Source organism: Lipophrys pholis, assembly GCF_963383615.2.
Source record: "Lipophrys pholis genome assembly, chromosome: 23".
NCBI lineage: Eukaryota > Metazoa > Chordata > Actinopteri > Blenniiformes > Blenniidae > Lipophrys > Lipophrys pholis.
In genome coordinates this window covers 9,787,190-9,814,119 of record NC_137645.1, presented here as the reverse complement: position 1 = coordinate 9,814,119, position 26,930 = coordinate 9,787,190, and the positions used below count along the sequence as shown (strand labels likewise).

Below are 26,930 nucleotides of genomic sequence, written 5' to 3'. Positions count from 1 at the left end.
AGAAATAGCTACAAAGTATCAATAATGTAACGATAATATTATAAAAAGTGTCAATAAAGTAACAGTAATAATGAAAGCTTCAATGGAGTACCAGTAATATTTAAATAGCGTCGATAAAAATAACAGTAATAGTGGAAAACATATCAATAAAGTACTATTGGAGGTAAAAGGTATCAAAAAAGTATCAATGAAGTACTCGTGATAGAGAAAATGCATCAATGAAGTTCCAGTAATAGAGGAAAAAGCATCAGTAAAGTACCAATAGTAGTTAAAAAGTATAAATGAAGTACCAGTAATAATAAAAAAAGTATCAATAAAGTACCATTAATAGTAAAAAGTATCTCAAACAGTATCAATGGAGTACCAGTAATAGTTAAACAGTATGAATCTGAGGTATATGTGTGGAAAAGAAAAGCAGTGGACTGCTGTAGGTCTTTGTTTTGAGAGCTTGTGGTTTGCGTAATGATCCTCCACCTCCTCCAACCCGGTGTTGTGAAAACAGCTTCTGCTGCGACCTCTGGGGATCCTCGGGCTTCGTCTCCGGGTTGTAATTATTTTCTGAAACACTCTTCAGCTGGAGACTCGGACAGAGAAACAACGTGCTCACAAGATGCTTGTGTGCGTCTGACATGTTTTTCTCACGGTCGACGAGGATGTGCGACATCTGGAAGTGCTCAGGAGGCGGCAGACACCACCTCCTCCTCCTCCTCCTCCTCCTCCTCCTCCTCCTCCTCCTCCTCCTTGTTCTTCTTCTCAAGGCACAAACATCAAAAAGGAGGTGAGGCAGTGTTTTGAGGTGGAGGAGGTGGATGTGGCTTTAAGGAGCCACTTTTATCTTCTGGTTTCTGTTTGTTCCGTCCTGTAATACACAGAAACATGTACTGACCTGGTCTGGAGGCGAGCCGGAGTCAAGACCACCTGACCTGAGACCGAGTCAAGACCAGGACCAGAGAATTCCAAGACGAGAGCATCCCGAGACCAGGACAAGACCAAGACTTCAAGGGGCTGAGACCAAGTTGAAACAAAGACCAGAGCATCCCAAGAACCACCTAGACCAGGACCAGAGAATCAGAAGACCATAACAAGACTAAGACTTTTGGGGACCAAGAGCAAGTCTAGACCAGGACCAGAGAATCAGAAGACCATAACAAGACTAAGACTTTGGGGGACCAAGAGCAAGTCTAGACCAGGACCAGAGAATCAGAGGACCATAACAAGACTAAGACTTTGGGGGACCAAGAGCAAGTCTAGACCAGGACCAGAGAATCAGAGGACCATAACAAGACTAAGACTTTAAGGGACCAAGAGCAAGTCTAGACCAGGACCAGAGAATCAGAGGACCATAACAAGACTAAGACTTTAAGGGACCAAGAGCAAGTCTAGACCAGGACCAGAGAATCAGAAGACCATAACAAGACTAAGACTTTGGGGGACCAAGAGCAAGTCTAGACCAGGACCAGAGAATCAGAGGACCATAACAAGACTAAGACTTTGGGGGACCAAGAGCAAGTCTAGACCAGGACCAGAGAATCAGAGGACCATAACAAGACTAAGACTTTAAGGGACCAAGAGCAAGTCTAGACCAGGACCAGAGAATCAGAGGACCATAACAAGACTAAGACTTTAAGGGACCAAGAGCAAGTCTAGACCAGGACCAGAGAATCAGAGGACCATAACAAGACTAAGACTTTGGGGGACCAAGAGCAAGTCTAGACCAGGACCAGAGAATCAGAGGACCATAACAAGACTAAGACTTTGGGGGACCAAGAGCAAGTCTAGACCAGGACCAGAGAATCAGAGGACCATAACAAGACTAAGACTTTGGGGGACCAAGAGCAAGTCTAGACCAGGACCAGAGAATCAGAGGACCATAACAAGACTAAGACTTTAAGGGACCAAGAGCAAGTCTAGACCAGGACCAGAGAATCAGAAGACCATAACAAGACTAAGACTTTGGGGGACCAAGAGCAAGTCTAGACCAGGACCAGAGAATCAGAGGACCATAACAAGACTAAGACTTTAAGGGACCAAGAACAAGTCTAGACCAAGACCAGAGAATCAGAAGACCATAACAAGACGGAATCAAGACCAGGACCAGAGCATCCCAAGACGAAGTTAAGATATTAATGGCCCGAGTCCTCAAAATCCATCAAACTCTGGTCTTGAGTACTACAACACCAGACACAGGCCAAAGCGTATCCGTCGTGTAGTTCCACCACTGGCCACAAGTTGGTGTCATGAGTCGTTCCGCCTCCAGACAAAGCAGCAGCAGATTGAAAAAGGCCGGACGCAGGACGAGGGGTCAAGTTTTTCGACCTCCAATACCACAGATCCACTGTGACGAGCGAGAAGCCTAAATATCCACGTACACAAGCCGTCGACAGTCCGAACCCACCGAGAAGAAAATGCCAGAAGTTATGAAATCTTTCACACCGACGCCTCCTCCCCCGCTGCTCGGAGACTTTCCCACCGGGCGAAATCTCAATGAAAGGGCAGAGACGGGACCCCTGCGGCTCGGCTCTTTTATTTAGGGTTAAGGTGTGTCGTCGCGTCCTGGGATTTTAAGTCTATTTAGTAATTAAAAAAAAAAAAAAAAGAAGTTTGCCTTTTAATCAACTTTAGGGCAAATAATGAGGTATTTCAACATTTCAAGATAAAGTATTTTCCATTGTGCCATTTCGACATGTTTAAAATCCGAAACATTTCCATATGCCTCTCACGACGTCTCACTTTGTGTTTCATAAAACAGTCTGGAAGTTTGGAATACTGGAACAGGAATAAATCAGATGTTTCACCCTCCCACGCGTTGAAAATCCCTGCCGTCAATTGTTTTTTCAGTAAAAAATAAAAGCAGCTGTTGGGCACATGTAGATTCGATTTCTAGTCATTTTTTGGAGGCATTTTTGGTTAAATTGTGTGCAAAGTTTTAATTTTTTTATATCACAAATTAAAGCAATGTGCAAATCCTTAAGTTTATTTCTTCCAAAATAAAATTTCTGAACGCACATGTGATCCAGATTGGACCGTAGTGAAGTAAAACAAACAAAAAAAAAAAAGTTTACAAATTGCTCCTGCATGAGTCAGTTTGGCTTTGGGTATAACGTTGCGCAAACATGAATCAGAATCGTGCACGCGACTCATGTTCTCCCTCTGAGGTTACAGTTTTGACGCACGGACGGATGACGCGGAGGCGCTCGCGCGCAGATCTTCGGGTCATTTACTAACTGTGCATCCACGTGATGTTTGCTGAAGATCGCTTGTTTTATTACGGGGGTGGGTGGGTGGGGGGGGGTTCACAGAGGAGAGGGCCCCACCTCCACGGAGCGTTTACAGCCTCCTCCCTCTTCGCTCCTTTGTCATCCTCCTCCTGCGCGCTCCAAACTCCTCTCTGGGAGATATCAAGCCTCCCAAGTCTCTGCGCCGACTTTCGCAGGATTTCTCCTCGCGCTCAATGGGACCGGGTGACTGAGACGAGCCCGTCGCGTCTGTGGAAGCCGCAGCCATGGTCTGTGGCGCGTTTGGACTTTTACGCATGGCGCTGCTGTGGGTCCCAGCATTGGCGCAACACGGTGAGTGGATTTTTTTTCTGAATGAACACTGAATCGATCTCGTTTTGCATTGCTTGCCACCTTTAGTTACCACATATGACCAACCCTAAAAGGAGTCTCGTGCGTCCTGCGCCTCATTCGCACTCGTATATTCCCAATTATTATCCAAAAGGGTAAAAAAACAAACTACTTAAAGCTCCAGAGCTGAACTGAATTAGATTCTGGAAAAGAAACATACCAGCTGGTTTCATTACAGAATATCACACACTTTTTTAATATAACCCACTGATCATGATGTTTTCTATTTTTCTCGCCAATTGAAGTCACTTTTACAATAAAAATGCAGCAAAGCGAGCAGATAGACAACAGTAGAGAAGAAAAATCCTCTTTCAGGTCAGAGATGGAGGCTTTCTGTGGCTCCAGGAAAGAAAATGAAAGAAAAACAAATAAACAAGCAAAAAAAAAAAAAAAAAAAGAAAGATATAGAGCTAATCCACACGGTGCAGACATGATGGGGGCAGAAGGCACGGATCACACACTTTCAGCTCCTCTGAGATCATGCAGGAATGTATAGTTAGTGAGAGAGAGAGAGAGAGAGAGAGAGAGAGAGAGCACAGACTACAGGAAAAGTTCCTTCTTTGGAGGGTGTCATCCCAGATAGACGACAGTATTTTTTTCCCCAGATAGACGATTCCCATTTAGACGACTTAGTTTAAAGTCGCAGCCGGGTTAAGTTAAAAAAAAGCATGTATGTTAAGTGACAATTCTATTGCTAACATTTCAGAGACGAGGATAGATATTTAATGTTTGTTACTACACAAAAAAACGAACAGTTTCTATACAACACAATTCAAACATTACTAATTAGACCTTACACTTTCTAACAAACTCAGTCCATACTCCACGTTATCAACAATCAAGACAGCCCATAATACACTCCCCTCACCTCAGCCGTGTTCGCACCACCTCTCCCCAAATTAATCTCCCCTCCTGAGAAACTGGAGAATTCCCTGCACATCTGGGCTACTGAGGAGGGCCCCCGTCCCAGTGGGACCTCCACCCATCCCCCTCCCCGGAGGCCGCATCATTAGCTCACCCGCCTCCCCGCCCCCCTCCCTCGTCCTCCCGCGCCTCCTCTCTGGCTCTGTAAACTCATTAAGACGCCGACGGCAAGAGTCTCAACCGGCGGCCCGAGTCTCGCCGATTGTTCCTGCCGCCTGACACCCGGGTTTGTTTGGACGACCTGTGACCTTGAGTGTTGTCAGACGAGGCGCGCTCGCAGACGGGCGACAGTGTAAAAAAAAACCATTTGGTTTGCAGCCACCTGTCAACACAAAAAAACCTGCCTGGAAGACGGTGTTTAGGGCTGGGGAATCGCCAGGCAGCAACTCGTCCTGTCAATGCCCGGCTTTCTTCTCAAAGACCCCGATTGTTTGTTCTGCCCGGCGGGACTCCACTCAGCCACCACCGCCGGACGCAAACAGGCGAGCCAACCGTTGTGTGTTCGAAAGGTCCTGACCCGTTTCTCTCCACAGGTGTAGAGTTGATGACGGGAAATACGGCTGCTCGCGCCGTTTGTCGGACGGTTTGGGCTTCCAGCTGGACTTCAGAGGCCCGTCACGCGCCGCTGGCCTGAGCGTACTGTCCTGGGGCGAGTTAAGAGGCTCCAAGGAATGTCTGCTATTCTTAGTGATTTGGACACCTAGTAGGGGTCCAACGGTCCGCCCTGCTGAGCACCTCGACACGCTCATCAGATCAGTCTGACGCCTTCTCGGCAACGCTCCGTCGCAGGTGTTTGGGAAGTATTTCCCGCAGATGTGGAGGTCTTTATTGCCCCTTCAAAGATCACAACTGAGATTTATGCTGGTTGGCTTTATTTACAGGTTTTGATCCACCTGCCCGATTCTTTTTTTTTTCTTCCAGTCTGTGCCTAGAGGGTCTGCCTCGTTGTCTCCACAGCTGCACAGAGTCAACTATTTTTTTTCTCTCGAAAATCTCCTTAATCTATCTTCTTCTTTTTTGGGTTTAACGGCAGTTTGTGTCCATAAAGTTGCACCACCGCCATCTGCTGGCTCCAGCTCGTCCATACCATTTCCCACCTTTCTCAAAGAAAGAAAGAAAAAGAACTCGACCGACGGGGTTTATTGCATGTGCCTCTCATGCCCATGACGCCATCATCATTTAGCATATTTAAATTTGTGTTCATGTGTAGCCGTTGGAGTGGCTCCCAGGACTTCATCGGCGTGACCCGTCCAATCGCAGACGAGATTCGCCAGCCTGTCACACATTCATATTAATGAACTGCCAGACAGAAACAGCCTTTCATTGCACATTCTCTTAATTAGAGACCTTACGGATCACAATAAATCCTTGCATTGTGAATATAATTATAGTAATGACAGAGTCAAAAATCTCCAAAATGCGGCTGGTTAATTTAGCTCCAGAAGAATTTAGAATTTAGAATTAAAAATGGGAAAAGCACATTCGTGCGTAAGGTTCGTTCACTTCTGGTCAACTTCTTCGTCTTCCAGTCAGTTCTCTGTAAAGCTCATTTTCAACCTACTGTTCCCAGTTAATGTTCATTCTTGTGGAGCTTTGCTTCCAAGTCAGGCTGAGGACAGAGCGATGGGACCGATTCCCACTACACCGCGAGCCGCTTTTGTTTTGTCTGCTCTTCCGAGTTCACGGCCAAACAGCGGGACTCCGATCTAAAGACAGTGATCTGCCGTTTTTCATTTCCTCTCCTTAAAGGAGGATTTGTTTTTCAAATTTCCAGGCAGAATAAAATGACCCAAAGCTGCAAAATTCAATCGCAACAGCATTCTAGTGTTTCTTAATCGGCAGCTTTTATGTTCCCGGCGATGAAAACGATGCGTTTTTTTAAACGTTGCGTAAACCAGGTCTGCGCTTGTCGTTCTGGCCCCTCAGCTCCAGAGTGTCACCCCGGAGGCCACCGGATTCTGCAGAACCCCTATCGCAGCATCGACTTCGACTCCACGGAGATCCAGAACAAGGCCATCCAGGACCTGATCTGCGACCACTCGCTGTCGCCGGGCTGGTACCGGTTCAGAATCAACAACAAGCCGGCGGAGATGCCCACTTCCTGCGTTGAGGTAGAACGTCAAAAGCGTGCCCAATTCCTCCCATTCTGATCGTTCTTAAAAAAAAACTAAAAAAAACGACATCAAACATCTTCCACGAGTGCAAACGGGCTAGAATCTGGGTTTAATGAGCAGCTTGGGTCCAGGTGCAGAGCGTAATCAACCCCTCGCTCCAAGGTAATGACTGTTTCTGTCGGCGTGCGTCCCCGCAGATGAACCGCTGCGGCACGCAGGCTCCGGTGTGGCTGTCGCTGAGGGACGCCTCCCTGCCGCGGCCCGGCGAGCTCCGCCAGCTCTCCGCCTGCGCCACCTGGCAGTTCTTCCACGGCAGCGCCAAAGACTGCTGCCTCTTCCGCATCCCCGTCACGGTGCGCCACTGCGGCGACTTCCTGGTGTACTACCTGCAGCCGACGCAGGGATGCATGGGCTATTGCGCCAGAGGTGACCGGAAACATCTACACTTCCTACACTTCCACGTTTTTTGACACCACAATTTATCATTAATATAGGATTCATGTTGAGATTGTAGCCATTATTATCATAATAAGGGCCAAATGATAAATATAAATTTCATGTTTCAGTTGCTCCAGATCTGGGACCCAGATTGTGTCCACCGGGGGAGGTGGAAGTGAACGGCCGGTGTAAAGGTATGAGACACTCACAGAAACCGCTCATGACACAAACCACAATGTTTGTTTTGCGACTGCGCACCTCCGTTTGCCTGCACGAGTCCCGACTCAACATGTAACCTGTTGAGGGGCGGTCCGGGGACGGAGACACCGTCTGCGCTGCCGCCGTGACGCCCAAACTTTTCCTTTGCAGTCGCCGTCCCGTCTCTGCCGTCCCGGCCGGTGATCGCCCCGGAGCTGATCGGCCACAGCGTCCACCTGAGGTGCTCCTTCATCCCGCCGCCGTGGAGCCAGCCGCTGGGCTTCCAGGTGGTTTGGGCCAGACACATCGGCCACAGCATGAAGGCCGAGATCCGGCAGGAATCCACGCTGAAGCCCTTCTCCGTGGCGGAGATGGATGGCGTCCACTTCAGGCTCGGGGAGAAGGTAATTCTTGCCAGACGGCGCCGAGAGTCGCACATGTGGAGGCTCTGACCCTCTCCAGCCGGCGGACATAAACCATGGATCACGCCGACCTCTCTTTGCCTCGGCGGAGAGGCAGTGTGCGCCGTATCCAGTCACGAGGAGACGAGTGGAGGGCGGGGAGGTAAATCAGTTGCAGGTTGGGAAAGCCTCGCGCCACATGTGTCCCATTTAAACCAATCACTCAGATCTTCACAGCGAGTTCCATGGGAAGTTGTTTCAAAAAACGGACAGACGCACAAATCCACAAGAAGGCTGCTTCTCATGTTTGGCAACTCTGAAGTCGCACAGTAGGTTCGGTGTTCTGAGTTGCAGAAAATGCATCCAGCGCGTGTGGACGCTTCAAACGCGGCAGAGATCCAGATTATGGGAATGTGGTGAGTGAACCTGACATGAGGAATTCCTCTCTGTGCACAAGATGAACGGTTCCTGGGCGGGACGGTTCGGTCTGCTTTTGTTTGAAAGGTGGACCAAGCACTGAGCTGTGCAAGGTTTGGTGTTATCTATTCCTTGCAGCTGCCGAGCGGTTGATGCATTTTATCCCGAGGGTTTGTTTTGTTTATCTTTACGCTTGGCGCAAATAAATCCAAATCCATCCTTATGCATTACTCTGGATTAACTTCACTGAACTTTCCGCCGGAGCTTCAATTTGTCACTATAGTAAGTTTTGCACTCTGTATTGGATTATCATAAATCGGTGTACGCTGATATTGATAGCAGAATCTGATACGGCGTCTGACACCTGAAATACTCGTGAAACGCCGACTCTCTGCGTGAGGTCGGTGTCATATTTTCACGACAGAAAGCTTACGTCTACGGGATCTCGGAATTTCGGGAGACGTTTCTTCTCACCAGGCGGAAATATCGAAGCAGGGGAATCCAGACGTGCGGAAGAAAACGACACCTGACGCTGAGCGGCGGCTCCCCGAGCATCCACAGCCTTGAAGGGGGATAATAACTGTTATGACTACCCCTCCCGACTGCGGCATGTCAACACCCCAAGCAGCTGGAGCGGGATGGCTCTAATTTCCTTGGAGGACTCGTCTTTTGTTGGGAAAACACCGAAGTTATAAGATCCATAGGGTGACGCTGTTTGAAAACCGAGCGGATGTCACTCGGCGCTGCCGTATTTGGGCACCGGGGGTCGAGTTTTGTCGAGTCTGGATCATGTCGGCTTTGTTCCTCGGGCCTGTGTTGATGTAGCAGCCGGGTGGCTTTAGATAGGAGGGGCTGCTAAATCTCCGACATCATCGCCTCTTTAAACGGTGTCGAAATGTCCGGCACGTATTGGCAGTAGCAGAAACAAGAGTCGCTGATAGCGACCTCGTTGATATCAAGCCTCAAAGCCATAAAAACACCCATAATGCAACAGCTATAGAAGGTTTTAGTGATATTTCACTGTATTAAATAGACATTCGCTTCACCACAACAAAGAAAATCACCAATGACATCAACGGGTTTCCTCCAGGACTCCGCCTCCATGCCACCCTGACACAGTGTTACCGAACAGGTCAGAATGACGACTTAAAGTACAGAGTGCCCTTTTTTTTTTCTTTTTTTTTACTTTCAGTATTCCTGCAGCGTGTCGACTTTCAGAGCCAACTTCACCCACAGCAGATCTACTCCGAAAGAAAGTGAAAGCTTCTACGCTGGACTGAGGGTCAGTAAGCATGATTTAGCGCCTTCCTGCTCCAAGACGCAGCAGCAGAAAACGACATTTTTCAAGAAAAAAAAACAAAAAAACTCAATCTTCTGATATTGCTTTGATTGTAGAAGTTTTACTTGTATTATGTGTCAAGTTTGGCAAAATGAGTTCAAAGAAATAGTTTTCCTTTTCCGTTTTGTCGCGTCATGTATTTGGTACTACTACTAACGTCGGACAGGTTATTTTTCTGGTTCATCTAGATACTTTGTCTTTCTTCAGTGTGATTTAAACTGTGAATTTGGAAGCAGTGGTCGTGTCATAATGGAACCAAATCACACGGAGCCGAACTCTCCTGGGTCAAACCGTTCCTCTCTCAGTTCTCTCTAGACTCGCTCCAGATAGCGGAGAACAGTGAGGAGCACGAGGTGACGGTCCACAGCACGGTGCCAATCCCCTGCTTCAGCTCCGACCTCGGACATCAGTGTGGCGTCCCGCTGGTGCTGGGCGTCCACGACCCAGGTCAGTCCCCCCCCCCCCCCCCCCCGGGGACAAGCGCCGGTCCGCTCACTGTCTGAGGATAACGCAAATTAGATGTCACATTAAGCCGTTTGGCAGACAGGAACCTCCACAGATGACCAAACATGAAACGCTTCAGGCCAATATGCTCTGATCAACAGTTCCGCCGTCGGTTTTAACAGGACCGCTGAGCCCAAACGATTCAAGGGTTAAAGTTGTCTTTTTCCGACGTCCACAGACGGTGTAGGACACGAGGCCTCGAACGTGGCGCTGTCCGTCTGCCAGGTGGAGCTGCGGCCCAGCGCCTGCGCCGGCCGCAGCTGCGGTCGGGCCAAGTTTTACGTCACCGCCGTGACCGATTTCACGCGAGACGGGAACCGACCGAGCCTGATCAGCGCCGTTCCCGGACCCGGCGCACCACGACTCTGGAGGAGCTACATCCCAATGTCTCTCAAAGTGAGTGGAGGGAGGGTGACGTTGGCGGATTGTCGGGGATGTGGAGAGTTTCCAGTGTTCAGGACACTGGCCAGCATGGGGCTTTCATTTCTTTGGCAAGTCATTCTTGAAGGGCTTATTGGGTTTTTTTAGTTATCCGTTTGGAATCTAGGAGGATTCGGTGCGTCTTAACAATCCAAAAACGGATTCAGGAAGGTTTTAAGATGTTTGAGAACTTGTCATTGAGCTCTTTAAAGAAGCTTAAGCAGATTCACTGATTTTTATTTTTGGACCCTTTCCATGTCAAAAGCTAAACGGAGCGTAGCGGCGGCGTGGCACAATAACCTAAGTATTACTTTAATTAGAGGGTATTAAAATGATGGCTCCAATTACAGGTTTCTCGGTCATACTGTTGACATGTACACACGGTTCTCCATAAAACTCGAGGGCTGCTTGGAGTTTAGGGCCAAAAGCGGAGCTGTGCGATGTTTGAAAAGCCCCTCGTGAAGTGGCCATCGGTGATTACATTACGTAAGGCATGAAGTCATGCTTCCAGACAGCGTGTCTCCGAGGGGCTCGGCTGCAGACATCTTTTCCCATCTGTGTTTAGTGCAAACATCAAAGCCCAAGGTCAAAGGGTCAGTGGGTGGAGCTCCATTAATCCTTGCCCTTCCGACCTCTGCCCTCAGGTCACAGTCCAGGATGTCCCCACCTCAATCTGCTACTCTCTGACTGACCCACACATCATTACGCTTGACGGCAGGTACTTTGCCTCCTCATCAGTTGTCAGCGGTCGCTGCAATTCCCAATCTATCGTTTACTTTGAATGGTCTTTCTGTTTTTTTTCCCACAAGGCGTTACGAGAACCATCAGACGGGCACTTTTGTCCTCTACCGGAGCCTCGTCAGAGAGTTTGAGGTCCACTCTCGCCAGTGGGACTGCGGCAGCCGACACTACTCCGTTGCCTGCAACTGCGGCGTGGCGGCGCGAGAAGGGAACGACGTGGCCATTTTTGACATGTGCAACGGCCGGCCGCAGGAAAGCCGCCCTCAGCTCACCCTGAAGAGGCTCGGTGGCAGCGAGGGCAGCCGGGTTCGCGTGCTGGAGTCCCACCAGGGGAAGAAGGTCACCGTAGGTATCCGAACATTTCCACTCTGGTGGATATTTGTTTGGAAAAATGTTTTTTTAAAAATCATTATTTGCTGTATAAACAGATAGAGGGCGATGAGTTAATGGTAACCAGCTGCTGGATGTGACTCTCCTCTTGTAGTTGATCTTTCCCTCCGGGGCCTTTGTTAGGGCCGATGTTGGCGACTGGGGGATGAGCCTCTCGGTTCGGGCACCCAGCGTTGACTACAGCAACACTCGAGGCCTTTGCGGCACCTTTGACCGCAACGGCAACAATGACTTCCAAAGTTCTGATGGAGACGACCTGCGTCACTTTATAGAGGAATGGAGGTGGGAGCAATTTAAAGCATCAGGAAGTTTTTGCGTGAAACTGATCTTTAAAGTATTTAAAAAGTGTCTGTGACTCTTGTTTGTTTAGGATAGCTCCTGGTGAGAGTTTATTCGACAAAACGCCTCCTGGGGCCACGCAGGAGGTAAGGAGGCCGTTCTGCCAGTGCCAGAAAGGATACAGCTCTTCTCCACATGCTGGCAGAGAGATGAGGACCTTGTACGATCCTTCCGCTCATGCCGACTGTGTATCGTATGATAACGTGGATTACACATCTGTCTTCCCCTCCATGGACACGACAGTGGAATACATCAAGAGCCCAGAGAGACCGGAAAGCATTCTCGATCTGTCGACATTCGGCAGTCGCCCCCTGGAGAGGAGACACCTTTGGTTCCACGGTGACACCGACACAGACGGCGATCTCGAACTGGCCGCTGAGTTCAGAGAGGATCTTCTGCTCTCCGTGCACAGGCCGAAGAGACAGGCGCCATTAGAGTTCCAGCCCGTCTTCATGACGCAGAGCCTCAGCCAAGCCGACCTGGAGAGCTTCGCCTATTTTTTCCCCGAGGATCACTTGGCCGAGGCTCGAACGGAAGCGCAGCCCCGGTGGCCCACGCCCAGCGGCCTGACCTCAGCCAAAGCCCTAGAGGTATGCCAGATGGCGTTGGCCAACTCCACAGTCGGCGCCGTGTGCCGAGGCCTGCTGGGACGCCGCCTGGATGAGGCGGTGGACCTCTGCATCCTGGACCTGCAACTCAAGGACGACCTGGGCTGGGAGGAGGCGTTGCTGCCGTACCTGGAGAACGAGTGCGAGAGGAGGCTCCTGGAGAATCGGACCCAGAGGGCCCTGGAGGTGGGCAGTCCGCCAGGATCGTCCGGAGAGGTGGTGATGGCTCTACGCTGCCCCAACTTTTGCAACGGGAATGGCGAGTGCACGGAGTGGGGCTGCCAGTGCTACCAAGGCTACAGCTTCCATGATTGTAGCCTGACCATCAGTGAGTACCGGCAGAGTGTTGGAACTGATCCTAGGATGTTTTGCTGAGTACTTTGAGATCAGGTTGCACTGTGGGTATACACAGTATCTGTTTTGATGAATTGCACTTCTTTGGACATCTCTGCGCTAAAAGGCCAGCCGGTGGAGATAACGGATCTGGAGAACAGCGGACTGTGTGACATCCGAACCGTCGACTGTCGCAACGTGAGGGTCTTCGGCCTCGGTTTCATCGACTCTCCAGACCTGAGCTGCCACGCCACCAGACTGAAGGTGAAGATGAAGCAGAGCCTTTAAAAAAAAAGTGTCCTTCCATTTTCCGTGTCCTGACTCCCTGTGAACTCCTTCCAACAGTACATGAACAAGGTTTGGGTTCCAGGGGAAAAGCAGAGAACAAAAGCCACCTTCCTCAGCTCCAGAGTTCTCGACTGCGCCGTCCCGTCCCTGAGCAACGCCGCCATCAGCACCGAAGACTTCATCATGGATGACACGCCGTACGCACGCTGGGAGATTAAGGCGAGCCTTCCTTTTCAGTCCGCAAGCTCCTACTATTAGAGAACCTTCAAAGAGCTGCCGACTCATTTACCGTACCTCCAGGTGACCAATGACGGCTCCCAGTACAGCCAGGCCAAGGTGCTGACGATCTACGACGGCGTGTGTCAGGTCTGCGAGGCGTCCCGATCAGGACCCTGTAAGTTAAAGGTAACTCTCAGGCACAGAGGACACCGGACATATTCAGAAAACAAATAAAAAGATTAGACATGGGGAGTATAAACGACATTAAGAGACGAGTAAAAAGTTATTCTGAAGGCCGAAGAGAACAGGTGGGTTTTAAGACGAATGACAAAACCAGAGACAATTTCCCTAACCTACAAGAGGTCGTGTCGTTACTGGAAATGCTTTTTATGGGACGGGTAAACGGCCCTCAGACACCAGGATGTTACCCTGCCAAAGCTGAAGCAAACTGAATTAACTGGAGTGAGAGAGGGAGCAGATGTTTCATACCTGCCGTCTTCTGGGGAAAGGTTCCCCAACAGTAAAAAATGTTGAGCAAATACAACAAAATATTGCTGTCTTACCTTTTTTCTTTCTTTTTTTTTTCCCCGCCGTCTGCCAGGAGCAAACCTGCAGCATCGACGGCATGTGTTTTGCAGCCGGAGCCTCCAATCCCAGCAGCCCCTGCCTCCTCTGTGACCCCGACACGTCCAGATTCACCTGGTCCGTGAACCAAGGTACCCGGCAAGTCTCGGGATATTTTCTGGCAAATGCATTCAAGCACCGTCTGGAGGTGGATGTAGTCAGAGCTGGTTTTTCTCACTAATGACGGAGGGTGGTGGTGGTGGTGGGGGTGGGGGGGTTTATCTGAGCACAGTCTCTCTCCGCTCGCCGTCCAACTGTGGTCCGGTTTGTCTCCGTCAGTAGATCAAAGCGGCGGAGGTTTGAGTTTCCCAGCGTGTCTTGACCTGTCGCTTAACCACTCGGAGAGAGAAGGGGGGTGGGGGGTGGGGGGGACACGGTTGATTAACACAGGGAACAACCTGGAAACAGCAAAACCTTTTAAGACTCCTCAAAAACTAAATAGTCACTTTATACCAATATTTTATCGTAAAGGCTTGTTTAAAAATTATTTCGTTCCATATCAAAACATACATAATATACAGATACCTACAAAATACATAAATCTATATTATTTAAAAAAAATACATTTACATAAAATAATCTACATCCAAGCATATTCACACTATTTGACACCGACACTTTGATTCATACATTCATTACCTTGTTTGTTTTCCCCCGCGCACACACACACACCACTTGTGTACTTTAATTTTTATTATTATAATTAACATTGTGCGCTTTAGATTTGTATTACTTTATTATTACTCAAATTATTTTAATGTGGAGCACATTATATTGTGTATATTTGACCAATAAAGGACTTGACCTATATATACTTATAGACACACACACACACACACATCTGGTTCAACATGTGCGAAAAAGGGTAAGAAGAAGAATTTAATCCGACTCCAATATTCAATAATCACAGTTTATAATCGCGCTTGAGTCGCCACCGCACGTCTCAACTCACGGCAATGGTTCATGTGTGTTGGCTGCTGGCGAAATGATCTCATCCCGCCGAGCAGCTTAATCAGATTAGGCGTCCTCACGCGGACTCCCACACTGGTGAGCGCGACGCTAAGCAGGTGTTTCCTGGCGTTAGCGTCACATTCCTCCGGAGACCCCCTCCGCGTGTGTCGGTGATGACTTTCCCATGCGAGGAGCTCATTTCAGGACAGGAAGTTTCTGTCATCGTGCTCTTCGGCGCTTTTCTGTTTTGCAGTCAACGAGCCGCCGGCGTTCCACCGGCCGCCGGGCGACTTGCGGACGTTCGCCGGGGAGAATTTTGTTTTCCAGTTTGCGGCGTCGGACCCCGAGGGCTCGGCGCTCCTCTTTCAGCTGGAGGAGGGCCCGCCCGGGGCCGCCCTCTCCCCCGCCGGCCTCCTCATCTGGAGAGTCCCTACCGAGGAAGAGGAGGAGGAGGAGGAGGAGGAGGAGGAGGAGGAGGAGGAGGGGAGCCGGCGTCACGGACAGCGGTGGTTCGGCTTCACGCTGTCCGACGAGTGCAACGCTCAGAGCAGCGTCACTGTGGAGGTACATCAACACCACATCGTCTCATACTCAGAATGAAAAACTTTAAAGTTTGAATATAAATGTGATTACTTCAGTATTTTACCGGTTCGGCCCACTCAAGATGAAGAAGGACGAGTTTGTACACCCCTGATCTATACATGATCATGACCACGACGCTTTTCCACAGAATCACAGCCGTCGTCATGGTTACTAAGTACGTTTTTTTTCCTCACGCAGATCGACGTGGTGCCTTGCGGCTGTCAGAACGGAGGAACCTGCGTGACGGACGTCCACTTCCCCGCCGGCAGTGGGAAGTACCTGTGCGTGTGTCCCGAGGGGACGCGGGGGGAACTCTGCGACGAGGACGTGGACTTGTGCCTGTCGGCGCCGTGCGCCGCCGGCGAGTGCGTCGGCACGGCCGGCGGCTACAGATGCGAGTGTCCCGCAGGGCTGAGAGGTGAGAGTGGAGAATGAAGCGTCTTTACTGAAATACAACTTTTAAGATTATACTGAATATATGCGTTCATTTATTAGTCTGTTTATGTGATGAAGCCAGACACGCATGCATGCAGAGAACAATACGTGCTGGACACTAACAATGGGAGAACACGGACTCTAGTGGACAGTTGGATTGTTATTACGATGACCGTCAAAATAAAAGTACCAAGTCCAAGAGAATGTGGACTGGGAGTCATGACATTGTTCTGATTGTCCTTCTACTGAGCGTGTGCAAGAACTACTCTTTTACTATAACCATGGTATCAATACGGAGTACCAGCGTTTCAGAAAGGGTGCTCCCCCCCCCCCCCCATTCCACACATTTTCAAAAAGTTGCACCTCCCCTCCGTTTCTACAGAAACAAAGTCTAAACATTTTCAAAAAGTTGCGTTTCCCCGCGTTCCATGGAGACGGAGTCTAAGCATTTTCAAAAAGTTGCATTTTCACCCATTTCCACTGAGACATAGTCTAAGCAATTCCAAAAAATTTGCATTTTCCTCTCGTTTCCACACTTTTTCAAAAAGTTTATTTTCCCCCCAGTTTCCACGGAGATGGAGTCTGTGCATTTTCAAAAAGTTGCATTTCCCCACATTCCATGGAGACGGAGTCTAAGCATTTTCAAAAAGTCGCATTTTCACCCATTTCTACAGAGACATAGTCTAAGCAATTCCAAAAAGTTGCATTTTCAGTGTCTCCAAGCACCAATGTCTTGTGAGCGGAGTATGTTTATACGAGTGTATAATATATAGTAAAAGAGAGTCATGACAAGTCCGTAGAACTTTGGTTTCCATCCTTTCATTTCTCTTAAGAACTTCCTTCTCTGGTTTTCTCTGGCAGGCCTGACGTGCCTGGAAGACGTCGACGAATGTGAGGCAAAGCCCTGCTTTCCGGGAGTCCAGTGCTTCAACGGCTACGGCTCCTACGGCTGCGGCCCGTGCCCCCGGGGCATGCTGGGAAATGGGACGTCTTGTACAGGTAAAGTGCGGATTATCCTCCTCCCCTCTTGCTGAAATCTGGCGTCCAGTCGGGAGGCCCGACGGCCAAATAACATAAAAATCCAATCGTTTCATCATGTGAGAAGAATGAAAACCTTTGCTCACCGAACAGATTGTGGACATTATCTAGTAAACGTCTGTCCCACTGCGAGTTTGACGGGTTTTACAAGGTCACAGGAGGTTGTTTCAATAAGGAAATCCAGTGATTGGGCAGATTTATATGGGAACTGTACAGGATTTCGTCACCTGGATCCCGTTAACAGGACTGAGGTTATCACATCGCAGCCGCTCTGCAGAGAAAAACCTCCTCATCGTATGTTAGAGGGCGGTTCCAACGTTATCCGGGATTATTCGCTCATTGCCAAGATACTTAGATCCTACGCTGGTGTTCCAGGTGAAATTCATTCGTTTGCCTTGCAGGGAAGGGATAGGATTCGGTTCTCTACTGATTCTTACAAAGGGACACGTTTCCTCTTTATATTTATCAAGTAAGGTCCAATCTGCTGAGGAAGGTACTTCAAGCAAGTCTTCAGATTGTTCAAGGGTACTCTTCTTTCCTCCATCCTCTCGGTTCCCCTGGTTCTCGATTGGCCACTGTTGTGTTTAAAAGGGCAACGATCCAGGATCTTTGTTTCTTAGTTGTGCCTCAGTAGGTCACAAGTCTGATTGGTCGGTTACTTTTTGAACAAACTCTTTCCGAAGACTGGCTCGGTTGGCAGAGCGGTCGTCTCCCAATCACAAGGTTGCCGTTTAGATTCCCCACCTCCACCTGACCGACTGACAAAGTTTGCTTTGGGCAAGTCACCGAACACCAAACTGCTCCCGCTGGACGGCCAGAGCGTCTTGCGTGGCAGCTGCCTCCATCGTTTAAGGAATTCACCCAATGGGATTATCAAAGTACGATCTGTTTAGTCAGTCAGATTAAAGTCGAAGAGGCAACCCAACAAATGATCTGTCTTCTGTCGCGTAGCGGTCGTCGAGCCGGCTGTCGTCGCGACCACATCCGCTGCCCGTCCCACCGTCGACAAGGCACCAGATGTTCCACAAACAAAGGCAGACGTCTCACAGAGGACATCGGGTACGACATACCCGCAGATTAAGACCGCTCTCTGGAGAGAGACTCCGGGACAGGCGGGAAGTAGCACGGTGAGGACACCGGCGGCGTCCCAAACGAAGACCGAGCAATCAGGGAGAACTCACCCGGGAAGCAGGAGCTCCTCCAGGACTGTGTCGGACGGAGGGAAGACGTTCACGGACCCCGGAGACAGACCTGGAGCTCCTGGGGAAACCCAACCTTCAGACAGAGCGACTCCAGGTAGGGCCGAGTCCGACTGGCATTTCCTGTGTGATTCTATTGAACCCAAAATGTCTGTGGACGTTTTCCAGGATCGGCTCGTTCCCCCATCATCAACGTCTCGGCGACCTGCGCGAGCCGGCCCTGCTTCCCCGGCGTCCAGTGCATCAACCGGAGGCTGCCACACGTCGGGTACGTGTGCGGACGCTGCCCACCGGGGCTGTACGGCAACGGTCGAGTCTGTATGAAGAACTACAAGGAAGGTAATCCGGGACATTTCGATTGGTTTCTCCTCGTATTCCCCTCAGTCTGGACTTCTCGCGTCAAGACGACGACAAAAAGACACAAAATAATTTTTTTCAAATTTGTAAACTATGTAAATTGGACATTATCTCTCACATCCTGGAAGTAGACCACGGATCCTGGAGGTGGTTTGGATTCTAAAGACGAAGTTAAATGGAGAAAAAAAAGATAAATCCTAAATCAAACAACAAAAATAAATGATGACAGAAAGACACAAAATTATGAGAAAGCAACGCAAACTGATCAGAAAATAAAAAACTGATGAGAAAACGACACAAAGTGACAAGAAAATGACAAAATAATGACACAAAATGAGAAAAATGACACAAAATGTTCACAAAAAGACCGAATGGAAACAAAGAAAGACAACAATGAAACAAAATAACGGGAAGATACAAACTGACACAAAATATCCAGAGAAAGACAAACGGTTGGGAAAATCACACAAAATAACGACGGAGAAAGAAATCGATTGAACACAGAATGACAGAAAGACAAGCCGGGGACAAAAGATACCCCCCCGATGTTTTTACGTCTGTCCCGATTGAAAAGGAATGTTGTTTACTGGCGCTGATAAATCAGCAGCTGTGGCGATGGGCCCGCCTGCGTCCAGTAACCACCTTCTTGTTTTGGGGCCGGAGGCTCGACGGAGGACGGCCTCTCATGCTCCTTCTCATAACTCAAGAGGACGCGGTTTTCCCTCCGACGGAAATCCCTTTGCTGGGGATTGTGTTTGGACGAGGAGAACAAGACTTGCGTCACTCTCTTCTCTTGGATTTAGTTGATTTAGATCCAGATGTCAGCGTACCTTTTTTTTTTTTACATACTCATTAGTGAATAAAACCAGACCTGCTTGGTCATTCATCAGATTTACTACCCGGATGATTGAGATTATTTTCCATGTTTAAGCTTATTTCCGACTGTTCATGGAGTGTCAGTTGTTTTTCTGGCCTCCGACTGGTTTTGGCCGGATTGTCTTGGATCCTGTTTAGTTTCCGTCTGTTTTTGACCTCAGCATCAGCTTTTATCGTGCGTTTACTCCTGGTATTTGGTGCAAGTTACAAAACATTAACAACGAGAGGAGCGCGGACCTTCTAGTGGACAGACGACCCAAGTTGGATTGTTATTACGGTGACTGTCAAAATAAAAGCACCAAGTTCCAGAATATGGACTGGGAGTCGTGACACTGTGGAGGAAACGTTGTTCTGATTGTTCACAAAGGCACAATTTCCCCCGTTTCTACGGAGACAGTGTTTTCAAAAAGTTGCATTTATCCCATGTTTCCATGAAAATGGGGAGTTATCAAAAAGTGGCATTTTCATCCGTTTTCATAAAGATGGACTGTTTTCAAAAAGTTCCGTTTTCCCTAGTTTTACAAAAGTTGTGTTTATCCCATAATTCCATGAAAATGGGGTGTTCCGAATAAAGTGGCATTTTCATCCGTTTCCACGGAGATGGATTGTTTTCCAAAAAGTTGCATATTCATTCATTTCCATTAAGACGGATTGTTTTCAAAAAGTTAAGTTTTCACCTGTTTTCGTGGAGATGGAGTGCTTTCAAAAAGTTGGATTTTCCGTCGTTAACGCGGACACAGAGGCTGAGCATCCCCCCCCTCGTTTCCATGGAAACTGAGTCGGAGCATTTTTAAAAACGTACCACCATGGGAGCCATTTTCAAAAAGTTGCGTTTTCAATGCCTCCGAGCACCGTTGTGTAAACGGACGCCCAAAACTCAAAGGAAGTTTAGCATTTTCACCCTTTTTAAATTTCTACATTTTCAGGTATTATCTTGTAATTAATACCAAAGATCATTTGAAGATGATTCCAGACGGCGCCGCTGATGTCACCGCCCATCTTTCCGCAGCAACCAATCACCTCCCTCAGCAGCAGACACTCGGCAAACCCAGTCGGACCCCACAGGGAAGCAAAGTCTCCCAGCTGCACCTCCCGAACCGGCCGAGCAGGCACAGCTTCAAACACCTGTCCTCGTCCTCGTCCGTCATCAGAGCTCAGCCGGAGAACGTCCCGCCGCGGCAGGCAGCCGTTTACGGGAGGGCAGGCGGGACGGGGCGGAGGGAGGCGGTCACGGTGAGTTTTTATTGCGTTTACAGCGACGCGCCATGAAAGAAGGTACGTCAAAAGACTGTCCCGACGTTCTTCCAGATGTCTCGTCAGTCGGGAGTCTCGTCTCCGAGGGCGACCCCCGCGGCTCCTCGGCCCTCCTCGCAGTCCGGCAGGGTAACGCAGGCCGGACAGACGACCCAGCCCCGGCTTCACCACCTGACCTCCTCCCAGGCCGGGCCCCGGACCCCGCCCCGGCCCGCCCTCCCCCTCACTGCCTCCCTCAGCGCTCTGTCCTACTCCCTGGCCGAGTCGGAATTCTCCGCGGACGGCGATGAAGACGATCCCGGACCGGAAATGCCACGGACGGCTCCGGTGGCGACGCTGACGCCCACGAGCAAGACGGCCTCCGTCCAGGCGAGGCTCCAGAGCGGCGCCACGGCCGACAGACGGCCGAGGACCTGCGCCGACCGGCCGTGTTTCCCTGGGGTCCAGTGTGGACCGACGGCGGACGCAGGGTTTCGCTGTGGGAGGTGTCCTGTGGGATACGTCGGCGACGGACGAGCCTGCCAAGGTAAGACCGTCAAGCCGTGCGGAGGCGTTACACCAACCAGATGGACGCCGGACTAACGTACATACGGTGGGTTTTTTTTGTCTTCAAGCCGTTTGCAGGCACACGTGCGGGAGGAATATGGAGTGTGCCGCGCCAAACACATGTCGCTGCAAGCCGGGGTACACCGGATCCAACTGCGAGACAGGTCCGAGACGCTGGCGTCCCTCCGTTCATTCATTAATCGGAGTAGTCCAGGGTTCAGCCTGCAGTGATGAGAAAACGTCTGGTTATGAGATTGTTCCCAAAAGCGCAAACTACCCAGACCGTCATGATAACCAACACAGACTGTCCCATGGCAGAAAGACGAAACGACGACAAAAACAGAAAGACGACAAATGATGAGAAAATTACGGGAAAAAACAGAATGAGAATAGAAAGACAGTGATGAGAAAATGATGAAATGAAACACAAATGACAAATCGACCTAAAATTATGACCAAAAGACAAAATGACGACAAAAACATAATTATGACAAACAGAAGGACAGCGATGAGAACATGACAAAATGATGACAAATAGATACAAAATGAGAAAAAAAAATTACATTTTGACAAATCGACAAAAGGATGACAGAAAGACACAAAATGAGAAGAAAATGACACAAAATGACAACATTTTGACTAATGGACACAAACTGATGGTAAAAAGACACAATTCTGACAAATCGACAAAAGGATGAGAAAATGACACAATGTAGACAGAAAGACAAAATGAGAAGTATCCTTACGTTTGATTTTCGTCCATGTGCTCCTCAGCGCTGTGTTCCCCGCGGTGCGTGAACGGGGGGGTTTGCGTCGCTCCGGAGGTGTGCCAGTGTCCCGGGGGTTTCCACGGCGAGACGTGTCAGGAAGGTATCGCCCGCGTCCAGCTCCCGCCGCACATCCGACCGCGGGTCCGTTTGCCAGGCGTCACTCACGTGTCACTCGTTGCAGCCCTGTGCAGAACCCGGTGTGAGAACGGCGGAACCTGCGTGGGACCGCAGACCTGCTCCTGTCCGTATGGGTTCGTTGGCCCTCGCTGCGAGACCAGTCAGTCCCCGTCCTCGACCCGTCCTCACTTCTTGATTCGACCTTCCCCGGGCTCGCTGTTGATTGTTTGTCGTTGGTCACAGTGGTGTGCAGCCGTCACTGCCACAACGGAGGTCGGTGTGCGTCTCCGGACGAGTGCGCGTGTCCTGCGGGCTGGACGGGGCCGTCCTGCCAGACCGGTGAGTTTGGAGAAAGGAGACGTGTTGAGGGGGATTTCCCTGACGTGAGCTGATGGAGACTCTCCCGCTCTTCCAGCTCTCTGCTCTCCCGTCTGTCTGAACGGAGGCGTGTGCGTCCGGCCCGACGCCTGCGAGTGTCCCCACGGGTTCTACGGCGCTCAGTGTCAGAACGGTAAACTGTCCTCTCATGAACCCAAAGGTCTGTGGACGCGTTGGACCAACATCCGTCCTCATGCGGTTTATGTCCTTTTCTTGATGTTTTCCCCGCAGCCGTCTGCAGCCCCCCCTGTAAGAACGGCGGCGTGTGCATGAGGGACAGCGTGTGCTCGTGTCTGCAGGGATACACCGGGTGGCGCTGTGAGAGAAGTCAGTGTCTCGTCTTCCTGCTTCTTCCCCGTTGCCGCTCCTCCGTCACTCTGCCGCCCTCCTCTTCCTCCCCAGGCGTGTGCGAGCCCGGGTGCGTGAACGGCGGCCGGTGCGTCGGCCCGGACGTGTGCGACTGTCCGTCCGGTTGGCGGGGGACAAGATGCGACAAACGTGAGCAAAAAGACGGTGGAGGCATTCAGAGTTACGGACTCGCCGTCTCCGTGGTGACGTGGTTTTGTCTCCTTCCCCTCAGCGAGCTGTCTGCAGAAGTGCCTGAACGGAGGAGAGTGTGTCGGTCCAAACACCTGCCACTGCAGCCCGGGGTGGCAAGGCACGCTCTGCCAGAACCGTGAGCAACGACACACTGCCGGATTATAGAGCATCTGACTCCCATTAACATCCAGATTATAGAGGCTCTTTCTCTCACATCCAGATTATAGAGCATCTTCCTCCCATTATATCCAGATTAAAAGGCATCTTCCTTCCACATCCAGATTATAGAGCATCTCCCGCCAATAACTTCCAGATTATAGAGCATCTCTCGCCAATAACTTCCAGATTATAGAGCATCTCCCTCCTCTAACATCCAGATTATAAAGCATCTTCCTCCTCTGACATCCAGATTACAGAGCATCTTCCTCCTCTGACATCCAGATTACAGAGCATCTTCCTCCTCTGACTTCCAGGATATAGAGCATCTTGCTCCTCTAACATCCAGATTAGAGAGCATCTTTCTCCTCTAACATCCACATTATAGAGCACCTTTCTTTAATAGCAGACAGATTATAGAGCATCTTCCTCATCTAACATCCGGATTATAGAGCATCTTCCTCCTCTAACATCCAGATTATAGAGCGTCTTCCTCTCACTACCCTGACAGTTTTCCAGAGTGATGACACTGACCTCTGACCGTTTCGTCTCGCAGCTCTGTGTGAACCGAAGTGTCTGTACGGCAGCCGCTGCATCCAGCCGAGCGTCTGCGCCTGCAGGAGCGGCTACTCGGGGTCGCTCTGCTCCAAACGGGTAAGACGAGCGGAGCCGCGCGCCCCTCCCCTTGCAAACTGGAAACACGTGAAAATGCGCGGACTCGGCGGCGGCCGATCAAAGCGGCGCGCGGCTCTGTGCAGCCTCACCCCGCGTCCGCAGAGCCGGAATGTCTCAGAAGAAACTATAAAATCAGTATTGCAGCAGAGCCGCGGACGAGTCGCTCGTAAAACATCCAACATCCGTCAACACGCGGATCCATTACTGACCAGAGCCCATGTGTGGAGGAAGCTCTGTGAAGCCGCCACAAAGAAACTCAAAAACAACCCCGAAGAGGTGTTAAACACACACAAAGTAGGAATTTAAACTTTTAAACATTCAAAAAGTATGAGAACGGAGATTAAACAACCACAAACAAACAAAAAAACACTTCAAAAACACGAAAGAACCGCAAAATGATCAAATGAAGACAAACCAATCCCAAAGACATGGTGAAAACACACAAAAAGAAAGAAAAAGACAGTAAATTATCCAATAAAGCAACTTTTAAAAACACAAAATGAACATAAACCGTAAGAGAAAAAGATCTATAAAAATGATCCATGGGGCCCGAAATGAAAGAGAGGAAATAAAACAAACATGTCGGATTTGACAGAACATTAAGTCAAAAGAAGGAATCAGACCCATAAAACAACCAAGATGAGTCATAGAAATTCTTAAAAACACATAAAAAGGTGTGGAAAAATAACTGCATTTCTAAAAAAAATTGAAATAAAAAAAGGATAGAAAGGAACACAAAGATGTGTGAATAAAAACAACTTGGAAAACACATTATTTAAAAAAATGGATAGAAAGAAAGAAGAATACCAGTGAGACAAAAGAATGCCTCAAAAAGACACAAACACCAAAATAAAATACGAAAATAATGATTAAAATGAGGCTAAAACAACCTCAAAGAGACACAAATACAAACCATCAAAAATCATAAACATTAAAAAAATGTCACGAATTAAATAAGATAAGAGGAATAATAGTGTCAAAGTAAATAAAAACAATGAAACAGAAGAGAAATCAAGGAACCACAAAGGAACTCAAAACAAACAAACATGGACGAAATGACTCGAATCAGAAAATGATAGAACTCAAACATAAAAGTAAAAAAAAAAAAAAAAAGAAAGAAGAAGAGACATGAAAGAAAGAGAAGAATAAGAAGGGTTGAAAAGATCAAAGAGGGATGACGACTGACCGGCTGCTTCTGTGCTTCAAGCTTCCCGCCGCCGGACGCTGACGCCGCGCCACGCCGGAGGAGGAAGGCGAGGAAGACGAGGAGCCGCGGTTCCACAGGCTCAATCTGCAATATTTTTGAACCAAAAGTCCTGGATTATTTTTTTTGGATCGTTCAGTCGCCTATTTATTTATTTGGTTGTTTCATATTGTCGCGTGTCGCCCGCTGTATATAGGAACGTGTCACTGCGTCACGGCGTAATCTCATTTTCCTCCGCTTCCCGGAGCTTTTGTAAGAAAATAAAAGTCCTCAGAGGAACGTTTCGCCTCCTTTTTTTCTTCCTACAAATTCACCGGCTCAATTTCAAACTCAAAGATTTAAAAGAAAAGAAAAAAAAGGAAAACACAAAAAAATGTGATGGAGAAAAAGACAAATAAACAAAACGATGAACAATTTCCACGGAGATACACAAAATGAAGGGGAAGAAGGGGGGGAAAAAGGACAGGAAATGAAAAGAAAAAACAAAATGGAGAAAAAAAATAAAGAAAAAAAAGGAACAAACGAGAGAAAAATGTTGAAAAGACAAAAGGACAAAGGAAGAAAAAAGAAACGAGATTAACACAAACACGACGAGACAAACACACAGCGATGACAAAAAGACATAAAATGGACAAAAGAGCACGGGCATAATTAAAACAACAAAATAAAACAAAGATAAAGAAAAAGACAGAAAGTTAGTGATTAGTCAGTAAAGTTGTGAGGAAAAGAATTAAAAAGGGGAGGGGGTGGGGGTCACGACCATCCGCGGGGGGGGGAAATGAGGATTAAGAGATTAATAAGGCCTCCTGGGCTCGACACCAATTAGGATTCCAGTGCTGCAGCAGACTGAGCCAAACATTTCCGTATGCGTTTCTGCTTCCAACGTGACCTCTGACCTCCAGGGGGAGTTTGCTGCGGATCTGCCGCCCTCTAGTGGTCAAAACACGACAAGTTCCTCGTGGAAGCGCGTCAACAAGTGAAGCTTTTTTTTTTCATGGAGAAAAAAAAATCCTCCAAAGGAATGTCGTGTTAGGAATATTTCTGATTGTTGTGTTGGATTCAGAAGGAAAGTGACGGCTTGTGACGCTTTAAAGTGACGCGCACGAGGCAAAGAGAGTGCAAAGATATTTTTATCCACCCCCCCAAAGATGGCACTGAGGAAGAGGAGGAGGAGGAGGAGGAGGAGGAGGAGGAGGAGGAGGGGACATGTTCATCACGGTGGGCAAAGACAGGACGAGGCGGGCACACCTGGACTGTTCACTCACACACACACACACACACACACGCACACACACGCACACACACACGCGCACACACACACACACACACACACACACACACACACACACACACACACACACACACACACACACACACACACACACACACACACACACACAGCAGCTGTTGTTGTTTGATCCTGAGGCACAAACGTGTGCATCAAGTTCATGTTAAACTTCCTCTTCCTCCATCTTCATCAATACGAGACAAAATGTGTCCAAAACAGAACGTGATAAAATACACAGCGAATATGAAATTATGTCAAACAAAGTATTGTGGCATGATATCAAAAGAGACTTAAAGTTACATGTCTCACTTTCTAAAATCAAAGAAATCAAATTATTAAATTAGAGACAAATTTTTTTTTATTAAATTGTCAAAATTATATAAAATTATTAAAGAGAAAATAACCAATTTTGGTCAAATTCCCATAAAAACACAAAATATCCACACGAAGATAAAAAAAAAGAATAAAACCTTCACAGTTTTAAAGAAATTGATCCGGTGGTGTCAAATTAAGAAAAGCAAAGGTGAAAGTAGTCAAAGGGACTATTCAGGTAAAGGAAATGATCGGAAAAGTCTGATTTTGGCCCGTGGAAGAGATAAATGTCATGTTTTTGGCCCTTGGAGATGAGTGATGTTATGTTT

At 48.6% G+C, this 26,930-nt stretch overlaps 1 protein-coding gene across 1 annotated transcript; it reads left to right on the top strand.

The window, feature by feature from the left end:
- Window positions 1–3,471: 3,471 nt before the first annotated feature.
- On the top strand, window positions 3,472–25,278 carry LOC308127653 (von Willebrand factor D and EGF domain-containing protein). The gene is made up of 32 exons (XM_080492811.1): window positions 3,472–3,569; window positions 6,477–6,661; window positions 6,862–7,090; window positions 7,231–7,296; window positions 7,472–7,704; window positions 9,311–9,400; window positions 9,763–9,904; window positions 10,140–10,357; window positions 11,026–11,099; window positions 11,191–11,467; window positions 11,607–11,794; window positions 11,883–12,787; window positions 12,920–13,056; window positions 13,138–13,299; window positions 13,381–13,485; window positions 13,901–14,015; window positions 15,128–15,438; window positions 15,655–15,874; window positions 16,753–16,890; window positions 17,881–18,225; window positions 18,297–18,467; window positions 20,371–20,594; window positions 20,670–21,141; window positions 21,230–21,325; window positions 21,936–22,031; window positions 22,113–22,208; window positions 22,292–22,387; window positions 22,464–22,559; window positions 22,658–22,924; window positions 23,007–23,102; window positions 23,679–23,776; window positions 25,005–25,278. Exons 1-32 carry the CDS (start codon window positions 3,503–3,505, stop codon window positions 25,023–25,025), a joined length of 6,036 nt encoding a protein of 2,011 aa, XP_080348937.1. The 5' UTR covers window positions 3,472–3,502; the 3' UTR covers window positions 25,026–25,278.
- The last annotated feature ends 1,652 nt before the right edge of the window (window positions 25,279–26,930 follow it).